A 24,742-nucleotide genomic window follows, 5' to 3' on the forward strand; every position below is an offset into this window, starting at 1 on the left:
TTATAGGTGAGAGAAACTTTTGGATAGCGCAGTATTTTACTATGTTATAGCACTTAACGGTTCCGTCTCCATCAAGTGCTATAGCGCAGTAAAATACTGCGCTAAAGGTACTTTGATAACTTTTTTTTATTAGAGTATTTTAATTTAAAATATTTTTTTTGAGGACATTTTAGTTCCGGGCTCTACAATTAACTGATATGGGTAAACAAACTAAGTTAAAAAGTGTATTTTGTCAAGCTTTAACCAAGTGGAGATGAGTAAGGTGTGTTGGTGTGAGTTATGAGGAGAAGGTGGGCCGGGGGGTGGGGTGGTGTTCAAAAGGGACGGTGGATAAAGGGAGAAGAAAAAGTCAAATTGAAATGGGACCCACAATATGCACTTGTGAATTAATGAAATCCTCACGCAATGACTCCATAAAATAGCGTGCTTAACCCGCCATGAAAATTTTCCAACTGCTTCATCAAAGTTGACGACTTTAGAGTTTAGAATAGGAAAACAAAGTGGTCTTACTTTGAGCAGTGTCATTGTTCCGTAGCTTTCTACAAATATCAAAAAGAGAATACATGAAGGATCCGTTTGGCCACGAGAATTTTTCACTTTTTTCTCAAAAATTATTTTATTTTATTTAAAAATTAATATTTGATCATGAAAATTTTAAATATAATTTGAAGTTATATTTAAAATTTGAAAAATACCTAAAATCTTTTTTTTTTTTTTTTTTTACTTGTAATACATTCAAATAACTAATTATTTTTATAAATATTATATCCAAACACAACTCTATCTTCAACTCTAACTTCAAAATTCTCAAATAAAGTAAAAAAATATTTGATTTTCATGACCAAACACCTACTAAAAAACAAAAATCTCTTGTATCCGCGTTACTACTTTTGTCCTTAAATTATGGCGTGCTATAATTATCGTACTTTTTTCTTTTTTTTCAACTCGTCAGAACTACAATGTCATATCTAAAATTCCACTACACGAAATTGAATTAATGGGTGTGTTACATGTGTGACCATTTCATCCTATAGTTTAAATTGTTAGAAAGAACATATTTTGTTTGTTTAATTATATTTCTTAATACACCCCCTCGTGTGCAGGTTTGATTATATTTCTCAACACATCCCCATGCGTGCAGGTTTGATTCTTTTCTCATGTGCCAGCACTAGATTTTTTTTTTGATAATGGATGCCGATGAGATACGATCTCAGAAACTCTACCTACTCTAATATCATGTATGGAAATGGATTTTGGGATACAATGTATGAAATAGCACCCAAGTCATTGTTTATTCAATGTTGGGCCCCATTTTATATTGTTCACGCTCTAGATATTCAGCTCTTGTGGTGCGGGGAGTGTTGAGTTCTCACATCGGTTGGAGAAGAGATGGGCGATCTCCTTATAAGGACATCGGTCCAAAAATAAAATACGTGAGTTCATTTTTTTTTAAAATAAAATAAAATACGTGAGTTCATAAAATAAGCTCATACTCATATGTTTCATAAATTCTAACAAAACAGGTCATGAGCTTGCAATAATTTTTTCCTCTACTCAATAAGTACTCCTTCCTTTTACTTTTACTTATTCATTGAATTAAAAAATTTAACTTTTACTTCTTCATTAACATGTCAAGAAAAAGACAATCTTTTTTTCTGTTTTACCTTTACCAACTATTAATTTTCCAAATTATTTCCCATAATTATGAATATTATATAAAATATGCACTTCATTTACTTTTTTTTTTTTTAAAGTATTCTATTATTATGAATAAGTAAAAGTGAAAAGAGTAGGACCAACGGCTAGGATTTCTGTCATTGATTATCTTGAGGGCTCAGAAGCAAACACGGTAGATAAATGAAGAGGACCATGTATACGGTAAAAACCGGATATATGTAAGACCGGTAAGACCGGGGACCGGAGATAAGAAGAAACAGACATGATCACCAAGTCTTCCCTTAGAACTGGAGATATTGCACTGGCTGCGGTTGACCTGAGAAAAGTGAAGCAAATCTGTTTCATCACAGCTAATCCTGTTTCAGCATGACCGAGTTGATCGTGGCCGTTGGTCCGGTTTCAGCATGACCAAGTTGATCGTGGCCGTTGGTCCGGTTTCAGCATGACCAAGTTGATCGTGGCCGTGTATCGACGACCGTACGGGTGTCAGACCGTACGACCCAACCTTATCCTTTTAGGGTTTACCTTATTCTGAAAAAGGCTTTATGTTGTATGCAAGGCCCATACGGCAAAACTATAAATAGGAGGCATTTCCCTACTTTTAAGGGTTAGCTTTTTTGAGATCAAGAACATTGTAATAACAAATATATATTGGAGCTCATTCTCTTTTGGTCCGGATCAGTAACGTTTTATACCTGTTCATCCAGTATACTTGGCTTAATCATAAACATCTATATCTTTACTTGAATCATTGATGCATACATTCACATATATATGCTATAGCACGCAGATCCATAATTATTTCTCATGAACCCAAAATAAATTAAAGTCCATCTACATATCCTATACCACACTTACAAATTCAATTGATTACCCAAATTAGGGGTCAACAGTTTAGCGCCCACCGTGGGGCATAGGATAATAGTGGTTTTTTAGTCTTGTTTTCTCTTCTACCTGTTGGTTCAAAGAAATCTTTTGCTAATTTCTGTAAAAACGAACCAAATGGCAAGTAGTGGGCAATCTGGTCACGTCAACAACAACGAGATTATGTCCAAAAATGAGAACAGTGGGCCACAGGGCTTACCAGCAGAACCTATTGACCCAAACTCCATTGATTCGATGGAGGGCCTCAACCGACAGAACACCGTGAACCAGGAGAATGCCACCCAGCCGGCCACCGATCCCTTAAATACTCACAATTCAATTACTTTGTCCCGGGCACAAGGCCAGAAAGTGCCGAATAACCCGGATGATATTAGCTTACGTATAATTTTTGAAATGTTGCAGGAACAGAGATTAGCTATTGCCGAACAAGGAGTCGCAATAGCCCAGTTGCAAAGCAAAAATGATGAAACGGCAACGGAGAGGACGAAAGGTGTTGTCGAACCCAGAAGGGACGAAACACGGATGGTCGAGAGTAATGGGTCCGAAGCTGGTTCATCTATCGAAGTTCTGTGAATGCTCAAAACATTGGTGAAACGGGTAGACATAACTGAGAAGAGGGTGGAAACATATAACTCTAGGGTGGACCAAATCCCAGGGGCTCCGCCTATTCTGAAAGGACCGGATTCGAAGAGGTACATTCAGAGGCCTTTTCCTTCGAGTGCGGCTCCGAAATTGATCCCGAAGAGGTTCAAAATGCCGGATATCCAGAAATATAACGGCACAACGGACCCGCAGGAACACATGACTTCATACACATGTGCCATAAAAGGCAATGATGTCGAAGAGGATGAAATTGAATCCGTGTTGTTGAAAAAGTTTGGGGAAACTCTGTCGAAGGGAGCATTGACTTGGTACGGCCATCTGCCCGAGCATTCAATCACTTCTTTCGAAATGCTCGCGAATGCGTTCATAAAGGCTCATGCCGGTGCCAAAAAGATGTAGGCCCGTAAGGCGGATATTTTCCGTATAGCCCAAAGGGATGATGAGTTATTACGAGAGTTTGTCAACCGGTTCCAAAGGGAACGGATGGAGCTCCTTTTGGTTCCCGAGGAATGGGCTGCACAAGCTTTTACCAAAGGGCTTAATCCTCGGAGCTCGACGACCTTGTTTAAACTAAAAGAAAAATTGCTGGAATACGAGGCTGTGACTTGGGCGGATGTCCATAACAGATACGAATCAAAGATTCGGGTAGAGGATGACCAACTCGAACTTTCCCCGGGGCCCGTGAATATCAACAAAAGCTCTAAGAGATCGCGAAAAAATTACGAGCAGGAGTCCAGACCATCGAGTGAAAGGTATAGGCCATATCCTTATTCGGAAAAGCCAAGCTTCAGGTCGAAAAAATCAACGATTGGCCCGAGTCAATTCTCCGGTGGGGTGATAAACAGACCGAGCGCCCGTCGAACAGTCGAGGTCTCTCATTTAGGAGCGATGCTAGAAGCTCGGCCAGCAACAAAGACTTGCCAAAGATATCGGAGTATTGTCAACACTTCAGACCTCATCTCGGCTATTGGTCATATTGCAGAAGTGAGATGGCCGAGACCACTAAGATCGGATCGGGTCAACGGGACCCGAGCGTGATATGTGAATATCATGGAACCCATGGGTACAGAACTGAGGACTGTCGCCAACTAATAAAGGAGGTGGCTCGGTTACTGAAGGATGGCCACCTTCGAGAATTCCTGAGTAAACGAGCTAGAAGCCACTACAAGGAAAGAGACACAAACTGGCCGAACCAGTGGAACCTCAGCATATAATCAACATGATAATCGGGGGTATTGATGCTCCTCAAGGGCCGGTGATGAAACAGACTAAGGTTTCCATTGTACATGAGAAGCGCAGCTGGGACTACGTATCCGAGGGTTCCATCTCTTTCAGCAACGAGGATGCAGAAGGCATCATTCAACCGCACAATGATGCGTTGGTAATTTCTATTCTTATTTTTAAATCGCAAGTTAAACATATTTTGATTGACCCAGGTAGCTCGGCCAACATCATTCGGTGGAGAGTGGTTGAACAGCTAAGGCTACTCGATCAGATCGTACCGGTAGCCCGAGTGCTCAGCGGGTTCAATATAGCGAGTGAAACCACGAAGGGGGAGATTTCTTTGCCGGTCAACATTGACGGCACCATTCAGCAAATGGTGTTCTATGTAATCGAAAGAGATATGAAGTATAATGCATTGCTGGGTAGACCATGGAAACATAGCATGAGGGCCGTGCCATCGACATTACATCAGCTGCTGAAATTCCTGACCCCGGAGGGGATAAAAACCATCCAAGGTGAACAGCCCGCTGCAAGGGAGATGTTCGCGGTCGAGGAAGCGTTACCCCTTCCCAAAACACCGTATCAAAAAGAAAATGTGTCAACCGGGGGCGAGGACTCTAAATAGCAACTAAAGTACACGGATTCGACAACAGAGCAGAAGGGGTTGGACCCGGGGCATGAAGAGGATGATTTCGGTGCACCCAGATCATTCGTCTTGCCGGATGACTCGGATGCAACCAAGTCTACAGTATAGGAGTTGGAGCAAGTCTTGTTCGAATGGCTACCGGATAGAAAGGTATACCTGGGCACGGGGTTAACCTTGGAGCTCAGGAACAAGTTAATTAAATTTCTTCAAGCTAATGCCGATTGTTTCGCATGGTCCCATATAGATATGACAGGTGTGCCACCGGAAGTAACAACTCACAAGCTCAGCCTCGATGGGATATTTCCCCCGGTGAAGCAGAAGCGGAGGCCTATGGTAGAACTGAAGTACGCCTTCGAAAAGGATGAAGTAACAAGGCTTTTGAAAATAGGCTCTATTCGGGAGGTTAAATACCCGGATTGGCTGGCTAACGTAGTGGTGGTGCCGAAAAAAGGTAATAAATTTAGAATATGCATTGATTATAAGGATTTAAACAAAGCATGCCCGAATGATTAATTTCTGATGCCTCAGATCGATATAATGATCGATGCGACAGCCGGGCATGAGATGTTGAGTTTTCTCGACGCCTACTCCGGGTATAACCAAATCCGGATGCACCCGGAGGATCAAGAGAAAACATCCTTTATTACCCAGTACGGGACTTACTATTACAATGTCATGCCTTTCGGATTAAAATATGCTGGTGTAACTTACCAACGCCTAGTTGATGCGATGTTCGAAGAACTGATAGGAAAAACAATGGAAGTTTATATTGATGACATAGTTGTCAAGTCCCTCGAAACAGAGGACCATTTAAAACATTTACAGGAAACCTTCGATGTGCTCCGAAAATACAACATGAAGTTTAACCCAGAGAAATGTGCCTTCGATGTCCGGTCGGGTAAATTCTTGGGTTTCATGGTGTCCAACCGAGGGATCGAAATTATCCCGAACAAGATCAAAGCAATTGAGAATATTGAGGTGGTAAATAATGTCAAAGGAGTGCAAAGACTCACCGGAAGGATAGCAGCGCTGAGTCGGTTCATATAGAGGTCTTCGGATAAAAGCCACCGTTTCTTCTCCTTATTAAGGAAGAAGAATGACTTCGTTTGGACACCGGAATGCCAAAAAGCATTGCAAGAGTTGAAGGGGTACTTGTCCATCCCACCTCTACTGCACACACTGAAAGCGGACGAACAGTTGTTTCTCTATCTTGCCGTATCCGAGGTAGCAGTAAGTTGTGTTTTGGTCCGAGAAGAATCAGGTATGCAATTCCTTATATATTATGTGAGTAGAACTTTAGGGGATGCGGAGACCCGTTATCCCACCTTGAAAAGTTAGCATTGACATTGGTAAGTGCTTCTAGAAAACTCAAACCCTACTTCCAATGCCATCCGATATGTGTAGTGACTACTTACCCTCTAAAGAACATCATGCATAAACCGGAATTATCGGGTAGACTAACTAAACGGGCCGTAAAGATTAGCGGATATGATATCGAATACAAGCCTCGGACGACCATCAAGTCCCAGATCTTGGCCAATTTTGTGGCAGACTTCACCCCGGCTATGGTCCCCGAGGTTGAGAAAGAACTTCTGCTAACCTCAGCAAAAGCTTCGGGTATTTGGTCGTTACACACGGACGGGGCCTCGAACCTTAAAGGTTCCGGGCTAGGAATCGTCCTTAGAACCCCCGCCGGGGATGCCATTCGACTATCCATTAGAACAATTAAATTGACTAACAATGAAGCCGAGTATGAGGCTATGCTTGCAGGTTTGGAATTAGCTCAAAGTATGGAGGCCGAAGTAATCGAAGCAAAATGCGACTCTCTCTTGGTCGTTAACCAGGTGAATGGCGTCTTCGAGGTCAAGGATGACGAATGCAAAAGTATCTGGAAAAAATCCAAGTGATACTACACCGATTTAGAGAATGGACCATGCAGCATGTACCCAGGGAGCAGAACAGCGAGGCTGATGCATTGGCCAATTTGGGCTCTTTAGTCTAAGGGGAAGAAATTAACCCCGGCACCATGGTACAGTTAATGAATTCGGCGATAGAAACCGGACATGCTGAAATAAACACGATGGGTCTAACATGGATTGGCGTAACAAGTATATCGACTACTTGCGAGATGGAAAGCTCCCGAGTGACCCAAAAGAATCATGGTCACTAAGGACAAAAGCTTCACGGTTCTGCTTAGTAAACGATCAATTGTATCGGCGATCTTTCTTTGGGCCCCTGGCCAAATGTTTGGGTCTCGAAGAAACCGATTATGTGATGAGAGAGATACACGAGGGGACCTGCCGCAATCACTCCGGTGCAGAAGCCTTAGTTCGAAAAATCGGCAGGGCCAGTTATTACTAGAATCGAACGGAGGAAGATTCGAAGGATTTTGTCCGGAAATGCGATGGGTGTTAAAGATATGCCCCAATGATTCACCGACCGGGGGAGTTGCTACACTCGGTGATGCCACCTTGGCCCTTCATGAAGTAGGGAATAAACATTGTTGGTCCACTGCCTTGGGCACTAGGTAAGGCCTGTTTTATTTTGTTTATGACTGACTATTTCTCTAAATGGGTTGAAGCGCAGGCCTTCGAAAAGATTAGAGAAAAGGAGGTTATTGAATTCATATGGGACCACATTATCTGTCGTTTTTGCATCCCGATCGGGATAACTTGTGATAACGGTCCTCAGTTCGTTGGCGGCAAAGTCAATGATTTTCTCGAAGGGTTGAAGATCAAGAAAATTGTATCAACCCCATATCACCCAAGTGCAAACGGACAGGCAGAATCCACAAATAAAACAATAATTCAAAATCTCGGGAAAACACTTGAAACATCGAAGCATCACTGGAGGGAGGTGCTCCCGGAGGTATTATGGGCTTACAGAACCATAGCAAAATCAAGCACAGGAGAAACACCTTTCTCGTTGGTCTACGGGGCTGAAGCCCTCTTCCCCGTAGAGGTTGGCGAACCGAGTCTCTGGTTCAGATACACCACCGGTGAATCAAACGAGGAGGACATGGCCATAAAACTCGACCTCACGGATGAACTTCGCGAAAATGAGTTGGTCCGAATTGCAGCCCAGAAACAGAGAATGAAAAGGTACTACAACCAGAGGGCCAATTTTTGACATTTTCAAGTTGGGGACTTGGTGTCACGACCCAACTAGGGGCCGCGACGAGTACCCGGTACTTGTACCGAGCACCCCTCATCTTGTATCGTACTTTTACTACTAGGGGGGCCGTATAAACTATACCGTATATTTTTTTTTCTGTTGCTTAACGCTAACAATAATAGCATAATTGTAAACATGGACTTATAAACCTTGCTAGCACATTATACAACGACGAGGATAACAAAAGTACAAAACATCTGACTGTAGATATCTGTCTACGAGCCTCTAAACAAAGTACACATATACATATGAAGGGCCGGATCCTGCCATGCCCGATTATATACACAAAAGTAGTACCAAGAAACTGACCTGCGCGGCATGAAACGCAGCGTCCACAAGAAGGGACGTCAGTACGAATAGTGTACCGAGTATGTAAGGCATGGAAGATAATACAAACAGAAACATAAGATATGATTAACAATATCCTGGGATCATAGGACATATAGTGGGACAAGAAAGTAACCTGTACATAGGAATACTCTTTCAGGTCGGATACCATGCATGTTTGTCTTTCCCTTTTTAAAATATTTCTTTTTCATAGACATAGAAAATGGAACTTATATCATGTCATGTCTCATCATAGCATATCGTATCGTATTATATCATATCATATCATATCATATCATATCATATCATATCATGTCATATCATATCGTGTCAGGTCATGTCGTGTCATATCATATCATGTCATAGCATGTCATGTCATATCATGTCGTGTCATATCATATCATGTCATAGCATAGCACCGAACAATGTCGGCTCGCCCACATAGCGCCGAAATACGTCGGCTCGCACATATATCCCGCGTCCGGGATGATAACGCCAGCTGACCAGGTGACCATGAAACATGTTTCCCTTCCCATTTCCCCATGTATTCCTTCCCCCACCCCATGTACATATACCTATCTCGTATACATATGTCATATAAGCATGCAGGAGAGCCCAAAGAAAATCATGTATCCATCGGAGTGACGTAAGGTCGGTGACCTCCGATTACATTATGGAATAATCGTGATCGCTTTGTCTCACCTGGAAGGAACGAGTATTTTAAGGCGAGACTACCAACGGAGAATAGCGTTGAAAAAAACATAGAAGAAAGTCATGGATGTCATAGAAGTTAATTCATCTGCTTTGGAATCTTTAGAAGATAGTGTCATAACTAAGAAATAGAATTAAAGATCGAGAACTAGTTTGATACTTTCATACTCATATTGAATCCTTAGCTTAAGACTCTTAGTCATGGAATCATTCTTGTCATAATTATCATAGGTATATTCTCTTTCTTAACATCATCGTTGTCATTATCATCATATAAGTATCCTCGTTAGCATAGTTACAGTACTTGTCATCTGATAAACGGAATAAGGATCAAAGGTTTCCTTTGGATTCTACTTCGAAATAAGTCAAATGAAACAATAAGAAAGATCCGGGAACAATGGGCCCACCTCGGGCCGAGTGAGGTAACGTACACAATTTGCATATGTTACATTTCATGGCGTCACTTGTGAGAGTTTTAAGGTAGTCGGGTCCTATTTATGCAAGTTCTAGATGTTTAGGAAGTTTTTCCAACATTTCGCACAATTTCTAGTTCAATTCTACTGAATGAAAAAGGGGAAACTTTAGGCGCGGATTCCGGAGGGTAGAGTTGTCCCCGAGGCTCGTATCCAACCTAGTATGTCTAAGACATGCCAAAGAAGGAAGAGTAGAACCTTACATACCTCTTTCCGCTCCTTATGCTATTCCAAATTCAAGTTGCAAATCCGCCAAAATCTACAAATTGGTCACATTTACCAAACCTTAATTAGAACATTTAGAAGTGGAATCTTAAAGTAACATTTGTCTACCGAAATTTCGGCAGCACTTCCCCTATAAATACACCATCTCCAAAACTTCGACTTAGCCAATTTTAATTAACAACAATCCGGGAATTCAACCCGGCCAAACTATCAACAACAATGCCAACAATCATACTAACAATTTCAATTAACATACTACTTCCTTCACGACTTTCCGACTCCAATAAAAACAATAACAACCTTATAATTTATATCCCAACAACTCCATACTAACATCATTGTTTTCCATACACGTAAGAACATTATATTCAATTAACTTAGGCTTCTAAAACAAGTCTCCAACTACTACAATTTCACTAAAATTATTAAGCCTTCATTAACAACATAGAGTCCACAACACAACAACAATCAAAACACTAAATAAAATTAACTCATTTTCTTCCACACCACACCACAACTACACGGCCACACACACATATATCACACGGCCACACACACACACACATATGCCACACCTCACGGCCAACATCATGCATACACAACTTCAACCTCTCCAAAATCATTCAACTTCCGTTATCAACATAGCATCCACAACAATAATAACCAAACACTAGATAAGATAATTAAAACATACTTCCTACACACACATAGGCATACACGGCCACACACCTATATTCTTGTTCTTCATGAATTTCACTCACTTTTGTACACTACAACATGCAAAAATATCCATAACATGTAAAAGAGAATGAATTCTTACCTTTCTCTCTTATCTTCCTTCTGGGCTAGGACTTGCAACTCACAAAAATATGTGGTTTCTTGCTCCAATGACTACTCCACCTTGCTAAGGACCCTTTAATTAGTAGAACACAATTTTTGGAGAAATTTTTCCAAGGTTTCTTGTGGAAGTTGAAGTTGGCTGAATGGCCTTCAACTTTTCTCCTTCTTCCACTTCTTGAAATTTCTAGAAAATTATGTGATAAAGATGACTTAGTCATCTTTTATTTTTGTGAATTAAACCCCCACATGGGCTTAGCCCATGCCATGGCCGGTTGGGCCCTCTTTTCTTTTGAAAATATCAAGCCCAATTATATTTTTCATGACAAGTAGTAAGTCATAAAACTATTTTCCCAAATTTCGATTTTATCCCTAGATTCTCTTAATAATTCCGCTTCTAAATTCTTCATAAGCAACTCATATGCCAAACAAAACAAAAATAAGGCCTTGCTTATTGTCTTCCCGCGATTGTCTTGAATTATCCGAACGCGCAAAAATTCGGGATATAACACTTGGTGCTTCAGAAAGTTACTTTGAACACCAAGAATCCCAACGATGGTAAGTTCAGTCCGAACTGGGAAGGGCCGTACAAGATAACCGGAATAACGAGTAAAGGGTCATATCAGCTGGAATCCATGGATGGACAACGATTGTGCAATAACTAGAACGTGGCACATTTGAAGAGATACTACTGCTAAGGTATGGACACTTGCCCTTGTGTTTATATTTTGCTAATCTTTCTTTTTTGCGAGAATTCGAGTACTGGATGAAGTTAGATGTTAGGTCTGAAAGCACGTGTTGCACTCTTTTTCTTAGTACGGTTTTGTCCCAAATTGGGTTTTCCGACAAGGTTTTTAACGAGGCAAATGGCATAACGTGTTACTTGATAAAAACGAATGTAATTATCCGAAAATTCGAGGGTAACCTACGAGTGGGACTGGATAGTGCTTACCCGATCATACAGCTCGGATAAACACTAGGGAACTACTATATCCACATCGAGGCTTACCCTGGTAAACAGAAAACAAAACAGCTCAACAAAGTAGAACGCCATTAGGTCCTGATCTATCCGCTGCAGCTGGAACCAGAACGCTTGGATACTGTCAGGTCGGAATCCTCGAAATCGGTATCAAGGGCTCTCTTGGCTTCCTCCTCGGTCTTTCTGGCTTCGAGTATCAGGGCCGGGAGATCCACAAAATCATGTTCGGCTTGCTCAAGGGTGGCCCTCCGGGACTTCCACCATTCATACTCTACCGCAATCGTGGTATGGGCCTCGGCAGCCTCCACACTCCTAAGGGCTTCTGCCAAATTGGCCTCAGCCTGGGCCAGCTTGGCCACTAATTCATCTCTCTCTTCATCGAGGATTCTTTGAATTTAAGTGGCCGACTCGAGCTTGGCTTTGAGAAGGTCATTACCCTCGGCTGTCTCCTCGAGTTCGGTTTTCAGCTTGTCGCATATCCGGGCCCTATCCTCGATTTTTTGCTCGAATACCCTCATCCTTTCCTTATACTTAGCACTCTCGGATTCAAGCAGCCGATGCCTCTCGGCCATGTTCACGGCATCAGTCTTGACCGAGTCAAGCTCCCCCCGGAGTTGAGAGATAGTGGTTTCGAGTTCACCAAGCCTCGAAGAAAGACGTGCACTATCTTGGCTAAGTCCGACCTTATCCGCTTCCAGAAGCCGGTTCTTTTCGACCATGCCGGCCAACTCAACCTTCAACAGAAGATTTTCGGCCTTCTCTGCATCAAGTTCGGGTTGAAGGTTGGAAAGGGCAGCTGCTCGATTCAATTCATCCTCCTTCACTTGCAAAAAGTGCTGGAACTTCTCCGTTTCTCGACCCTGGGCATCCAGCTGGCCCTTAAGGTCGCCAACTTCTGGCTGAGCACGGATGAAGGCTTCATTGACGAACACCACACTCTGTAAAAGAAACGAGAAGTTAAACTTGGATAAACGAGAAGCTAAAATTCACATTGAATTATGCAAGGATAGGCTGATAGGCTTACTCGATTGCCCGCGTGCATGCCCTCGTTAATGAGACTCTGCCAGGGCGCTCTAGTCAGTTTCTGCTTATCCGAGTCCGAGACGAGGGGCCTCAGATAGGTTGCTACTCCCACCGGACGAGACAAAAAGCTGCAATCCTCAGGGATGGACCATGACCGATCTGGTCCTTCTAGGTTCCACACTCGGGGCCCGGAAGATACGCACCAGGCTATCTTTCGAACCAGTCTCGGTAGCCCGGTCGGCTGCCCTCGTGACTCGAGGGATAGGGAGATATCTGAAACCGGTAGCTTCCCCGGTTTTAGGAGGGGTATCCAAGAACATATCATCGAGGTTGTCCGACCTCGGAGCGGGAGTAGGAGAAGCCGGAACAGCTCCGACAGCCTCGGTCGGACCAGGAGCCTCGGGTGTTGTAGCTGGGTCCCCGGCAGGTGTAAACTGGTATCCAATGGAGCCTCGGTCTCGGGGACCGGCTCAGCCCTCTGTTCGGCCTCGGCAGTTGGTGCATGCCCGGATATTTTGGTCCTTTGCAAGGGGGTCTATCGGATGAAGCATCACCTGAAATGTCAACATATTCAATTGACCTTAGAGGAGTCGGGTAAAGAACATCTTCCCCACCTGTGTGCAATGCCGGAGCTGACGGTCCTTTTCCGGCTGAAGGAAAAGGCAAAATGGTTGTATCCTCCTCCATTATAGAGTCAACGGAGAGAGTCACACCGACCTTCCGAACAAGGAAATCGGGCTCTGTTTCATCTCTTAGAGTCCGAATGACGCTTCTTGCCTTCTTTTTTGGTTTCTGCCCTTTGTCCGACGGTTTTCTCCTCCTTTTGTTGGCAGCAACAATAATACGGGATGTACCCGCCGAGCCCTTGGGTAAACCTGAATACCGAAGATGTTATAAAAGGGAAAATAAAAGATAGAAGATATAATGTGTTCCAAATCAAGCAGAATATTACCGTGGTTTGGGCGACACATCGGCACGCGACAGGATTCCCCATGTCAGTTCTCTATGGGTGTGCTGATCGAGGAGAGCTCCAACCCATTCATTCATGTTCCGGACAACCAGAGGTATCCATGCCACGGCTGATATAAAGAAGAGAGAAATCGTTTTAATATGAGGAGGCAAGTGTTTGAAAAAACGTTCAAGGGTAATTATTGAAGAAGGAACTGAGAAACTTACGATTATCATTCCACCTCTCCGGAAAGGGCATATATTCGGCTGAAATAATGTTCGTGGTCCTCACCTGGACGTAGAGCTCTAGCCTGCCTCGGTCTCTGTCTTCATCCATCTTCGAAAAGATCGTATTTTGGCTTCGCTTGGCGAACTTGATCACACCCCCTCGGAACAACCTCGGAGAATGTAAACGGATGAAGTGAGCCATCGTAAACTCCTTTTTTACGTCGTTGGCCAAAAACCGGGAGCAGGCCACAGTCCTCCAGACTATCAGGACAATTTGGGCCAGGGTCACATTATATGTCCGACACATATCTAATATAACCGGGTCGATTGGGGGGTCGAGCTTGAGTGTAAAGGGATAGGTATAAACGTACATGAAGCCCTCCCACTATAATCGATGATCGATTAGTCGGGCCCGAGGGCAAACACTTGCACCGGACGGTTATCCCATCCGCAATCAGCCCGTACTTGGTCGAGTTTATCCTCGGTAATGGACGATGGGTATCACCTTACATCGAACCCTCTATCCGCAACCGGAGAAGGCTTCTCAACTTCAAACTCTTTGTTATAATTGAGTTTGGTCGGTACTATGTCCAAAGCAGTGGGCTCAACGACGGTCTTGCCCTTGGGTTGTGAAGTTGGCTAGGCCCCTTGAGAGTAAACCGAGGGAACATCCTGGGAGGTGGTTTCGGTGTTGGCAGGCATTTGAATTAGATAATGAAAAATGAGGTTCGGTGAACTCGAATGAGAGAGAAGGAACAAGTTACAAAAAATAATAAGAGTGAAGAAGCAGTTGAGAGAAAATTTCAAAATGGCAAAGTGAAAGGATAAACACAACAACACTTTCGATCAATGAACAACAATGGAGAAGTTGGCAAAGTTGGTCTGTTTTGACAATCAAAATAAGTAGGAAAAGGAGATGATCGCGATTTAAACAAGTAAGAAAATGGAAGAGGAAGATGATCAGAGGTGGAGAAGTAAGAAGTTGAAGTGAAAGTGGTAAAATAAGAGGGTTAAAAGCCTTATATAGGCATGGGGGACTGAAACTGTTACAGAAGCCAGCCAACCGGGGGTGCCACATGTCTCACAATTAATGAGACGTGAGTTGAAGAGACGTGCGTTACGGCGGTTGCCAAAGTCGACCACTCGGGGTGAGACACGTGGCTGACGGCTGAGGGACGTGACACAACTGTTCCCGCAAAAAATTTAAAGATAAGAACGGGCTTATGGAACCATCGGTTTGGTGACTCATCCACTACCCGTTACTCCGGTAAAACTACGGTCCGGGAAGTGTGCGGACTATCTGTATATGGTAAAAACCGGATATATGTAAGACCGGTGAGACCGGGGACCGGAGATAAGAAGAAACAGGCATGATCACCAAGTCTTCCCTTAGAACTGGTGATATTGCACCGGCTACGGTTGACCTGAGAAAAGTGAAGCAAATCTGTTTGGTCTGGTATCACCAGACCAAACTCCGCATCACAGCCAGTCCGGTTTCAGCATGACCAAGTTGATCGTGGCTGTTGGTCCGGTTTCAGCATGATTGAGTTGATCATGGCCGTTAGTTCGGTTAATCAGTTACGAAATCGCCACGCGTCAACATCGTTCTGTCACATTGTATCGACGACCATACGGGTGTCAGACCGTATGGTCCAACCTTCTCCTTTTAAGGTTTACTTTATTTTGAAAAAGGTTTTATGTTGTATGCAAGGCCCATAAGGCAAAACTATAAATAAGAGACATTTCCCTACTTTTAAGGGTTAGCTTTTTTGAGATCAAGAACATTGTAATAGCAAATATATATTGGAGCTCATTCTCTTTTGGTCCGGATCAGTAACGTTTTATAGCTGTTCATCCAACATACTTGGCTTAATCATAAACATCTATATCTTTACTTGAATCATTGACGCATACATTTACATACATGGTGTTTTGGAACTCCAACCTTGCATTATTTTTTGCACCATTTTGGTGCATGAATAGTGTTGCACCAAATTTGATGCAACACTATTCATTGCACCATTACTATTCATTAATAATTTATTATTATTATTTTATTATGTAACACTTTTAATTTAACATATTATAAATTTTAATTTTTACATTTAGATTCATAATATACCTATTCATCTACACCATTACTATTCATTAATATTTTTTTTATTATATAACACTTTTAATTTAACATATTATAAATTTTAATTTATAATTTTAGATTCCTAATATACCTAATTATTTTTTATGTAATATCTTATAATATTAATTTTACATCTTAATTTTGGAGTGTAAGTTTTATAAATTAATTTTCGTATATATTATTTTATATAAAATTGTAAGTTAATTTTATTATAAGTTATAATTGTATTAAAAAATATATCCATCACAAAAATGAAAAGTGCAAATATAAAATATAATATGTTGTTAATAAATAACACAATGTTCAATAACATAATAATTTCGAATATATAACACAATTATAACACAATGTTCAATAACAACACAATGATCAACAACATAACAATGTTCAATACATTAAAATTGATAATACATTAAACAACATAATAATTTAGAAAATTATAACAATAATTTAGTACTCTGGTAGGTCGTTTCCAGATCCACCAATATCATTAAAATATTGAGTGTATGGGGCAGAGGATTGTTGTGGTTGTGGCTGTTGAAATTGTTGACTTCTTTTATCCATTATTCGTTTTTGTTCTTGTCGAATAAATTCACGAATATTTGGATCACCAATAGAATCTAAATTCGACAATAAAATTTTATTTTCTTCTTTAAATTCTTTTAGTTTCAAAGCTCTATCTTTCATCTCCAAATCTCGCTGCCTGTCTGCACCTGACTTTGCCAACAACTCAACAAGCCGATTATTTTCTGATTGGACCATTTGCATAGCAGATGAAAAACCTTCTTCGATTTTTCTTTATTCACCCCAATAGGTCGTTGTGATGATGTGGAATCACCTGCAACATCCTCATTCAAATTTAGTGAAAATGATGATAAGTTAGGAGATGATACTAGAGGTGAATCAGGAGTAGGAGTCTCAGACTTCGATGATATATAAGAAGAGTCTTGCTTTCAAACTTTTTTACTTCTAGCATCGACATCTTTAAACTTCTCAAAATCCTTCATCATATCCCACACATGATCAAATTTAAAACCTTTTTTGTAGTTCGGATCTTGCATAAGTAAACATTTTGCTTGATTAATTTGCAATATTTTAAAAAAAATTGAAGGGAAACTGTAAATAAATATATACAAATAAAGTATAAAAATTTACAAAATAAATACTCACAATATCTTTATCTTAAGCACCACTAGGATGCAAATTTTGGAGAAAAGAAGTGCTACATAATATATTAACATCATGTATTATACTGCACAACATGATAATCGAGGATGAGTGTGATCTTAATGCACCAATTCAAGATGCTTGAGAAGGTCCAACTCCAACAGTAGAAATGATAGTAGATGAAAATTATCGATTTGAACAATTTTTAGCTCAACACAAAAAAATTAAGAACAAAGATGCTCATTTTGCACTTTGTAATGCATTAGTAGAGCATTTATGGGAGCAACGTACTAATCATGGAAGTTGAATATTTATGTAGAAATTAAAATAAATTCTACCTTAATGTAATAGTATTTATTTAATTATATTTTATCAATGATTTCACTTTTATTTTAATTATCCATTAATATGTATAACGTATAATATTTGCTTACAATTTATATTACTTAAAATTTTATGGTATAAAATAATTTTATATTAAATGATTATATAATAAAGGATTATGAATTACATGGGTTGGATATGTAAAAAAAAAAAAAAATGATTGTTTTTATGAAATTAAAAATAAAATTTAAGTAAAAAAAATTAATATAATATAAAAGAGAGAGAAGAATATAAAAGAAATATTCTTTTTTGGTGAAAAAAATGATCCAATGGGTTGGAGATGCCCTTATCTCAAGTAATTTGTGGTGGAGAAATAATGAAATATCGCCAGATTGCAGATACCGATAGGTTTATCTCTCTGACTCAAACATGATTGGTTCAATGCATACAAACCCCTAAAAACCGTGACCCCAATATTTACATTATTTAAGGAGTATGAAATCATACAATGCGAAATGCACTCACACTTCCCATCGGTTGATCAAATAAAGTTGATAAGTAACATAATGTATGATTATAGTTAAGTGAGTAATTTTTTAAAAAACAAGCAATTGTACTTAGTGTACATACTACTCTATATACGAGTAACTTACCTGTTCCCCTTTTCAAATTTTAGTTGCTCATACACGGTTTTCAGTAAGATGAGCTTCTCGTGACTCGTTAGTTGTTAGACACAAAAAGGATGGGTACAAATTACAATTGTGTCCATTAATGTGCCAACATGATTCCACATTTCCACTACTACTCTCTCCCAAATTCAAAGAAAGAAGTAAACATAGCAATTAAACGAATATAAATTAATTGCAGTACATTTTTAAAATGCAAAGAGACAGTGTGATACTGTGTTTGTCTTCAGGCATGTGCTCATGATCTGAACCCCGAAAGAAGCTGAGACTTACAATTGCATGTGATAATGGTTTCTAAAAAACAGCTATGAGCTGTGCCAATCTGTCATTCAGAGATTTGTCCTAACTCTACTTATAGAATTAAACCGCATTACTATAATAAATCTTGATGTCTATAGCTAAACGCGTACCAGCCATACTTACCAAATAAATTAATACTAGCACCTTTACAAAAATCAAGTGTCATTTTCCAACTTGCACTGGGGTTACCCATTGAAACTAGAAAAATTATTACCTTTAGCCATCCACAATAAATTATCGACTCAACCGTCTGCTTGCCACAGCTATTATTTGACCAAAGACAAAATCATTGCTAAAATTTACCTTAACCTTAACTTTTATACAAGGTTAGATAAAGAATTTTACATAATCATATCAACTTAAAATATAATTACATGTAATCATCATAAATGGAGATTAGTTACCTAGAAAACTACATACAGTAGGTTATTTGGTACCACAGGTTAAAGCACATACTCAATATATCGTCAGTTTACTACTTTCTTGTCCTAAACTTGAACATATCAGAATTAAAAATTACTCCATCGTACATCTCAATTGATGTGAAACTCGGCCTTTGCTTTTCGAAAGTCAATTTGACTAAATTTTAAAGTTAAATTGAATTAGATTAATTTAATATTTTAAAATTAAAATTTATATATTTGAAAGCTACATCAAAAATACTATAAGTTGCAACTTTTCTCATATCAATTGATAAAAGATACATCATCTTAAGATGTTCGTCAAAATTCATATAGTTTGAATCTCGGAAAACAAAAAATATCACATAAATTGAGACTGGAGTACTAAATAAAAATTACTCCATTTTTTAGACAAATTGAACGAAAAAAACATAAATTGAAACTTAAATCTTTTACATTTACTGGTTCCTTATATGAAAAGAATATTATATTGTAGCGTTAGTTGACGAACAGACATAGAAAGACAGACATTTTAATATACTCAAAATAACTCACACACACAAAAGGCAAAAACACAGAGCATTTTTCTTCGTTTAATAATAAACCTAGCTTAGTTATATGCAGATCGTACTCCTCCGTTTAAGCTATAGCTCCACTCCATTTCACAGTTCAAAACATAGGTCATCGTCTTCCCTTCTACTGTTAAGCTACAATGCTGTTGAATCTCTCAAAGAGAGCCAACACTAACGAACATGATTCTTCAAAGAAATCCAAAATATCCATTGAGCTCAAACACGCTTTACACTCAGTCAAATCTCAAATCCCTTTAAACCATTGTATATGGCTTCTCATTACCATATTCCTTCAGATCCTCATCCTCTTCTTCCTCATCCGTTCTTCTCCACCCCACCCACCCCCCTCCAACACCCCACAACTACTCGCTCTCAACCCGGAATGCCAATCAGGTTATGTATACGTCTACGACCTCCCCGCGACTTTCAACACGGAGTTCATCGACAAGTGTGATGAACTGGACCCTTGGAAATCGCGCTGTAGAGCGGTTTCCAATGGGGGGTTCGGGCCCAGGGCTACTGGGCTCGAACGCGTTGTCCCAGAAGATGTCAGTCCAGCTTGGTACTGGACTGACATGTATGCTGCTGAGGTTATCTATCATAATAGAATGTTGTCGCACAAGTGTCGGATTATGGATCCTGAAAAAGCAACGGCGTTTTATATCCCGTTTTACGCGGGTCTTGATATTGGCAAGTTTTTATGGTTTAATTATACGGCTAAAGATCGAGATAAGAAAAGTGAAATGGTTCTTGATTGGTTGAAAGATCAACCAACTTTCACTAGAGCTAAAGGAGTTGACCATTTCATTATGCTTGGTAGATTAACTTGGGATTTTCGAAGATTAACTGATAATGATTCTGAATGGGGGTCTAGTCTACTTTACATGCCATTAATGAAGAACGTGTTTCGTTTATCAGTTGAGAAACATCAAAATGATGATTTAGAAGAAAGTGTTCCTTATCCAACTGGTTTTCACCCTCGGTCTGAATCTGACATAGTTAAATGGCAGAATTACCTACGTAACTACGAAAGAACTAAACTTTTTTCATTTGTTGGGGCCAAACGTGAGAAAATCAAGAATGATTTTCGAGGGGTATTAATGGAATATTGTAAAAGTGAGGAAAACTGTCGGGCTGTTGATTGTGCAACTACGGTTTGTTCTGATGGAGCACCTGCTATTATGGAAGCTTTTTTAGATTCCGATTTCTGTTTACAACCGCGTGGCGATGGGTTGACTAGACGGTCAACGTTCGACTGTATGTTGGCAGGTTCAATTCCAGTTTATTTTTGGAGAGGAACATTTAAAGGTCAGTATGAATGGCATTTGCCTTGGATGGCAGAGACTTATACAGTGTTTATTGATAATGATGATGTAAGAGATACAAATGGGACTTTGATTTTGAAAGTATTGGAAGGTATACATAAAGATAAGGTAAAAGAAATGAGAGAGACATTGATTAATCTTCTTCCTAAGTTTGTTTATGCCAGATCAGGTGATGGTTTAGGGAGTGTTAAAGATGCATTTGATATCACTATAGATAGAGTATTGAAGAGATTGAAGTCTCGCAGAGATCAACTTCTTTCCCAGTGATATTCTTTTTTTTTTTTTTTTGATTGATGGATAGAATTAGTTAAATTCCGGTGGTGGTAATTACTTTTTTGCTCTTGTAAAAATCCTCGCTTTTGAAATACAGTGAGACCACATCAAATATAGAATCATCACATTTTTCTTTTTATGTTAGTAACCACTATTAGTAATTTATCTGTTTACGTTTTTTTTTTTTAACTGCGAATACTTGTGATATGTTCTTTACCCACTAATTGTGCCTTAATTTGTTTCAAGAATCTTCTTTTTAGATATGTTCGAGCTTTTTGGTAGGCATAAAATGGTAAAATCGCAGTTTTTTTGGTAAACACTAAGCTGCTTTTCTACCCTTAAAAGTTACCGTTTTATACTTTATAGTATTACATTTCTACTAGTCATAGCAATAACAATATTCTCAATAGAGGCTGAGACTTGAGTACATTTTTTTGTGCAACTAGTACATAAAAGTTTCCTAATAGCAGTACTAGTATATTACTTTAACAAAGGGAAAAAGAAAAATGGAGTCAATTATCATCACGCTAGCTGTTGTCAATTCCTCCATTTATAAACTTCTCTTTTCATTTCTTACTGTTGCAAGTAATAGGTGATATTTGTCTTGGTCGTAGTGACCCTCCCATCAAGAAATAAGAACACTATCGAATCATCAGGAGATATGGTCCAGATGTGGAAATAAAAGATGGCAGTATTCACAGACAGTAAAAAAAATATTGATATCAGATATATTTACACTAGATATATGACATTTGTGTTTGAATATCAAATTTTATTATTATTTTTAAATGATTAATTAACTTATATTTTTATTTAAATAAATTACTTAATCACGATAAATTAAATTAGTTTCGTATAAATATTGGGTGCGGAAGTTTTTACTAAGAGAAAACCATCCAAAAGTCATGAAAAACAACAAATATACACCTAAATCGTTCATCAATTTTAATAAATGAACGGCAACCTTTACTTTTATCTCATTAATAATATTTTTTATTATGGACTCCCAAAAGAGTAACCCCACCCACTTTGCCTTATCTTCATCAGATGTAACATTCATAGTGGTCCACTTTCCTTTTGTTATAGCATTTATTTTGTATATATTTTTTTCTCTCTCTAGATCAGGAGCAATAAGCACTATGGTCCATTTTCTTTGAATTCTTGAAAACTCAATCATCAAATGGATCTGTCTATCCAGTTAAGCAGAAACCTACTGTTCCCAGTTTTATGGTTCAGAATAGATTCCGATCTAGTCTCCATTTGTAGTTCACAAGAATTTTCAAAAATTTTAAAAACTTTTTAATTGATTACTTTTAGGTCCTAATTTTATTTATTTAAATCAATTTTTTATTTTTATTTTTAGGGTCTACTTTTCAAAAGCTATCGAACCTCTTACCTCATTTTTCACGTTTTTTGGTTTTCTATTTGGTGTTCGATATCCGCATTTGAGCCCAATTAATCCAGATAATTTACACTGTATCACGCCCATTCGGGGAAACGCTCCCTCCAAAGATTTTTTCCATATCCATGTTCGAACCCCTAATCCCTAATTAAGGGAGGAGCAGCTCCATCAGCTGCACAAGTTAAATTATGTATTTATCTTAAAAGTTCATTAACTATGTATAGATTATTTAATTAGAACTAAATAACTTTAGAAAATTAGGATATATAACTTATAAATGTCAAATTCTTGCTCCGCATTTGCTTCGAAGTAAATAATTTCATCAAAATGGAAGTTAAAATATTAAAGGAGTGGAATGAAAGTTTTGCTTTCATATATTGAAAATATACTTATATGAAATTTAATTATTACTAACGTAATTACCCACTTGTGGGACTAAAATGAGTATATGGTTGTTGTAGTTGTTGTTGTACACTTGTACTAACACAAATTATATTTCTTTAATTAAAATATCTACTTTTATATCTTGAGTTTGGGCCCGGATTTGACACGGGCCTCACATAAATAGTAGCATATTATATATATAGATATAAATCAAAGACAAAGACTTGACTAATTTTTTTTTAATCGATTTATATAAATTCATGCAGCTGTGTGCTACTTAATTGCGTGTTTACTTTGTATGAGCAGGTCTCTCAGACTTTAATTTTGTTACTCAACCCACTAAGCAAACTCTCCTATATTTTAAAACTTTAAACATGTTACCTCGTTAAACCTTCTCTATGTTGAATTTTGATACATTTTTACACGTTTTCCCATCCACCACGAGGACACAACACTAAAAAGAAAAAGAAGGCAAAAGATTCAAATTTATCTTTAAAAATAGTAAATACTAGTATTCGAATAAAAAGAGACTTGCAACGTGTAAGAATTTAGTAGCTCAGTTAGTTGATTGCCTGAACTTTCACCTTGTTGGTGAGAGTTTGAATCCCCACATTGTAATTTCCTCTCCCATTTCCCCTTCTCCTACCCCCTATATAATAATAAAAATTAAAGAAAAAAAAGAGAGAGACTTTTGCAACATTCATTTTTACATTAAGTTAATGCGCAATATATTGCTAAAAGTCAACAATAATAAAATGAAAGTAGCGGCAATGAGTATGTTGAGATGAATGTTTGGACATATTAGGAGAGATAGGATTAGAATGAAGATATTTGGGATAAGGTATATGCAGCACTATTAGAAATAGAGTTTTTTCTCATGTCGACATTCAATGGGAAATTTGTGCTATAAAACATGATTTCCACACCTTATTCCCATCGAACCAGCTCACAGAGAAAATACATGGTGGAAAACAGGTTCTCATTAAAGCGTTGGAAAACTTCCTAAATTTTTTCATGTGAAAACACTAATATTTAGGTTTTTCCCATCGACATTCAGTAGGAATCGCCACTGAACATTTTCTAGTGAGAAATTCAACGAGAAAATAGTGATTTTTTAGTAGTGTAGGAGTGGCCACCGTGGTGGACAAGATGAGAGAGGCGAGGATGAGATGGTCCGGACATGTGAAAAGGAGATGCACAAATGCCCTAGTGAGGAGGTGTGAGATGTTGGCTTTGGTGGGTCTGAGGTGAGGTAGAGATAGGCCGAAGAAGTATTGGAGAGAGGTTATTAGACAAGACATGACACACCTGCAGCTCACTGAGGACATGACCCTATAGGTAGGACCGAAGGATATATATGGAGGTCGAGGATTAGGGTAGAAGGTTAGTGGGCAGTCGAGTGTTGTCTAGTTTTCCTTATCAGTATTAGTAGTATTAATATCACTCTCCTACTATCTTATTCTTCAATTTTATTATTACATGTTGTTTCATTTGCTTCAGTTATCATATTACTTGTTGTTACTATTATTTTTTTCTCCATTATTTTTTACTTGGATTCTTCACTACTGTATTTTCTTTTCATACTATTTTTGATATGTTTTGCTTGAGTCAAGGGTCTAGCGGGAACATCTTTTCTATCTTCAAAAGGTAGGAATAAAATTGCGCATACACCAGTCTTCTCAGACCCTACTTGTGAGACTACACTATATATGCTGCTGTTGTTGTTGAGCCTACAACCAAAACAACTAATTTAAGATCCCCATTTGAGACTACAAACATTGCCACCCAGCATATCTGTTTTAAAGATTTGT

At 38.9% G+C, this 24,742-nt stretch overlaps 2 protein-coding genes across 2 annotated transcripts; one reads left to right on the top strand and one right to left on the bottom strand.

Annotated features, from left to right (window-relative positions):
- Nucleotides 1–16,547: 16,547 nt before the first annotated feature.
- LOC132619542 (uncharacterized) lies at nt 16,548–16,859 on the bottom strand. The gene has a single exon (XM_060334412.1). It carries the CDS (start codon nt 16,857–16,859, stop codon nt 16,548–16,550), a length of 312 nt encoding a protein of 103 aa, XP_060190395.1.
- Nucleotides 16,860–19,484: 2,625 nt separating this feature from the next.
- Nucleotides 19,485–21,284, top strand: LOC132617779 (xyloglucan galactosyltransferase XLT2-like). Its single transcript, XM_060332852.1, has one exon. It carries the CDS (start codon nt 19,688–19,690, stop codon nt 21,137–21,139), a length of 1,452 nt encoding a protein of 483 aa, XP_060188835.1. The 5' UTR covers nt 19,485–19,687; the 3' UTR covers nt 21,140–21,284.
- Nucleotides 21,285–24,742: the final 3,458 nt, after the last annotated feature.

Source organism: Lycium barbarum, chromosome 11 (genome assembly GCF_019175385.1).
Source record: "Lycium barbarum isolate Lr01 chromosome 11, ASM1917538v2, whole genome shotgun sequence".
NCBI lineage: Eukaryota > Viridiplantae > Streptophyta > Magnoliopsida > Solanales > Solanaceae > Lycium > Lycium barbarum.

Coding starts and splice junctions, on each gene's coding strand:
- LOC132617779 (XM_060332852.1), top strand. CDS start 19,688: ATGCTGTTGAATCTCTCAAAGAGAGCCAACACTAACGAACATGATTCT.
- LOC132619542 (XM_060334412.1), bottom strand. CDS start 16,859: ATGGTCCAATCAGAAAATAATCGGCTTGTTGAGTTGTTGGCAAAGTCA.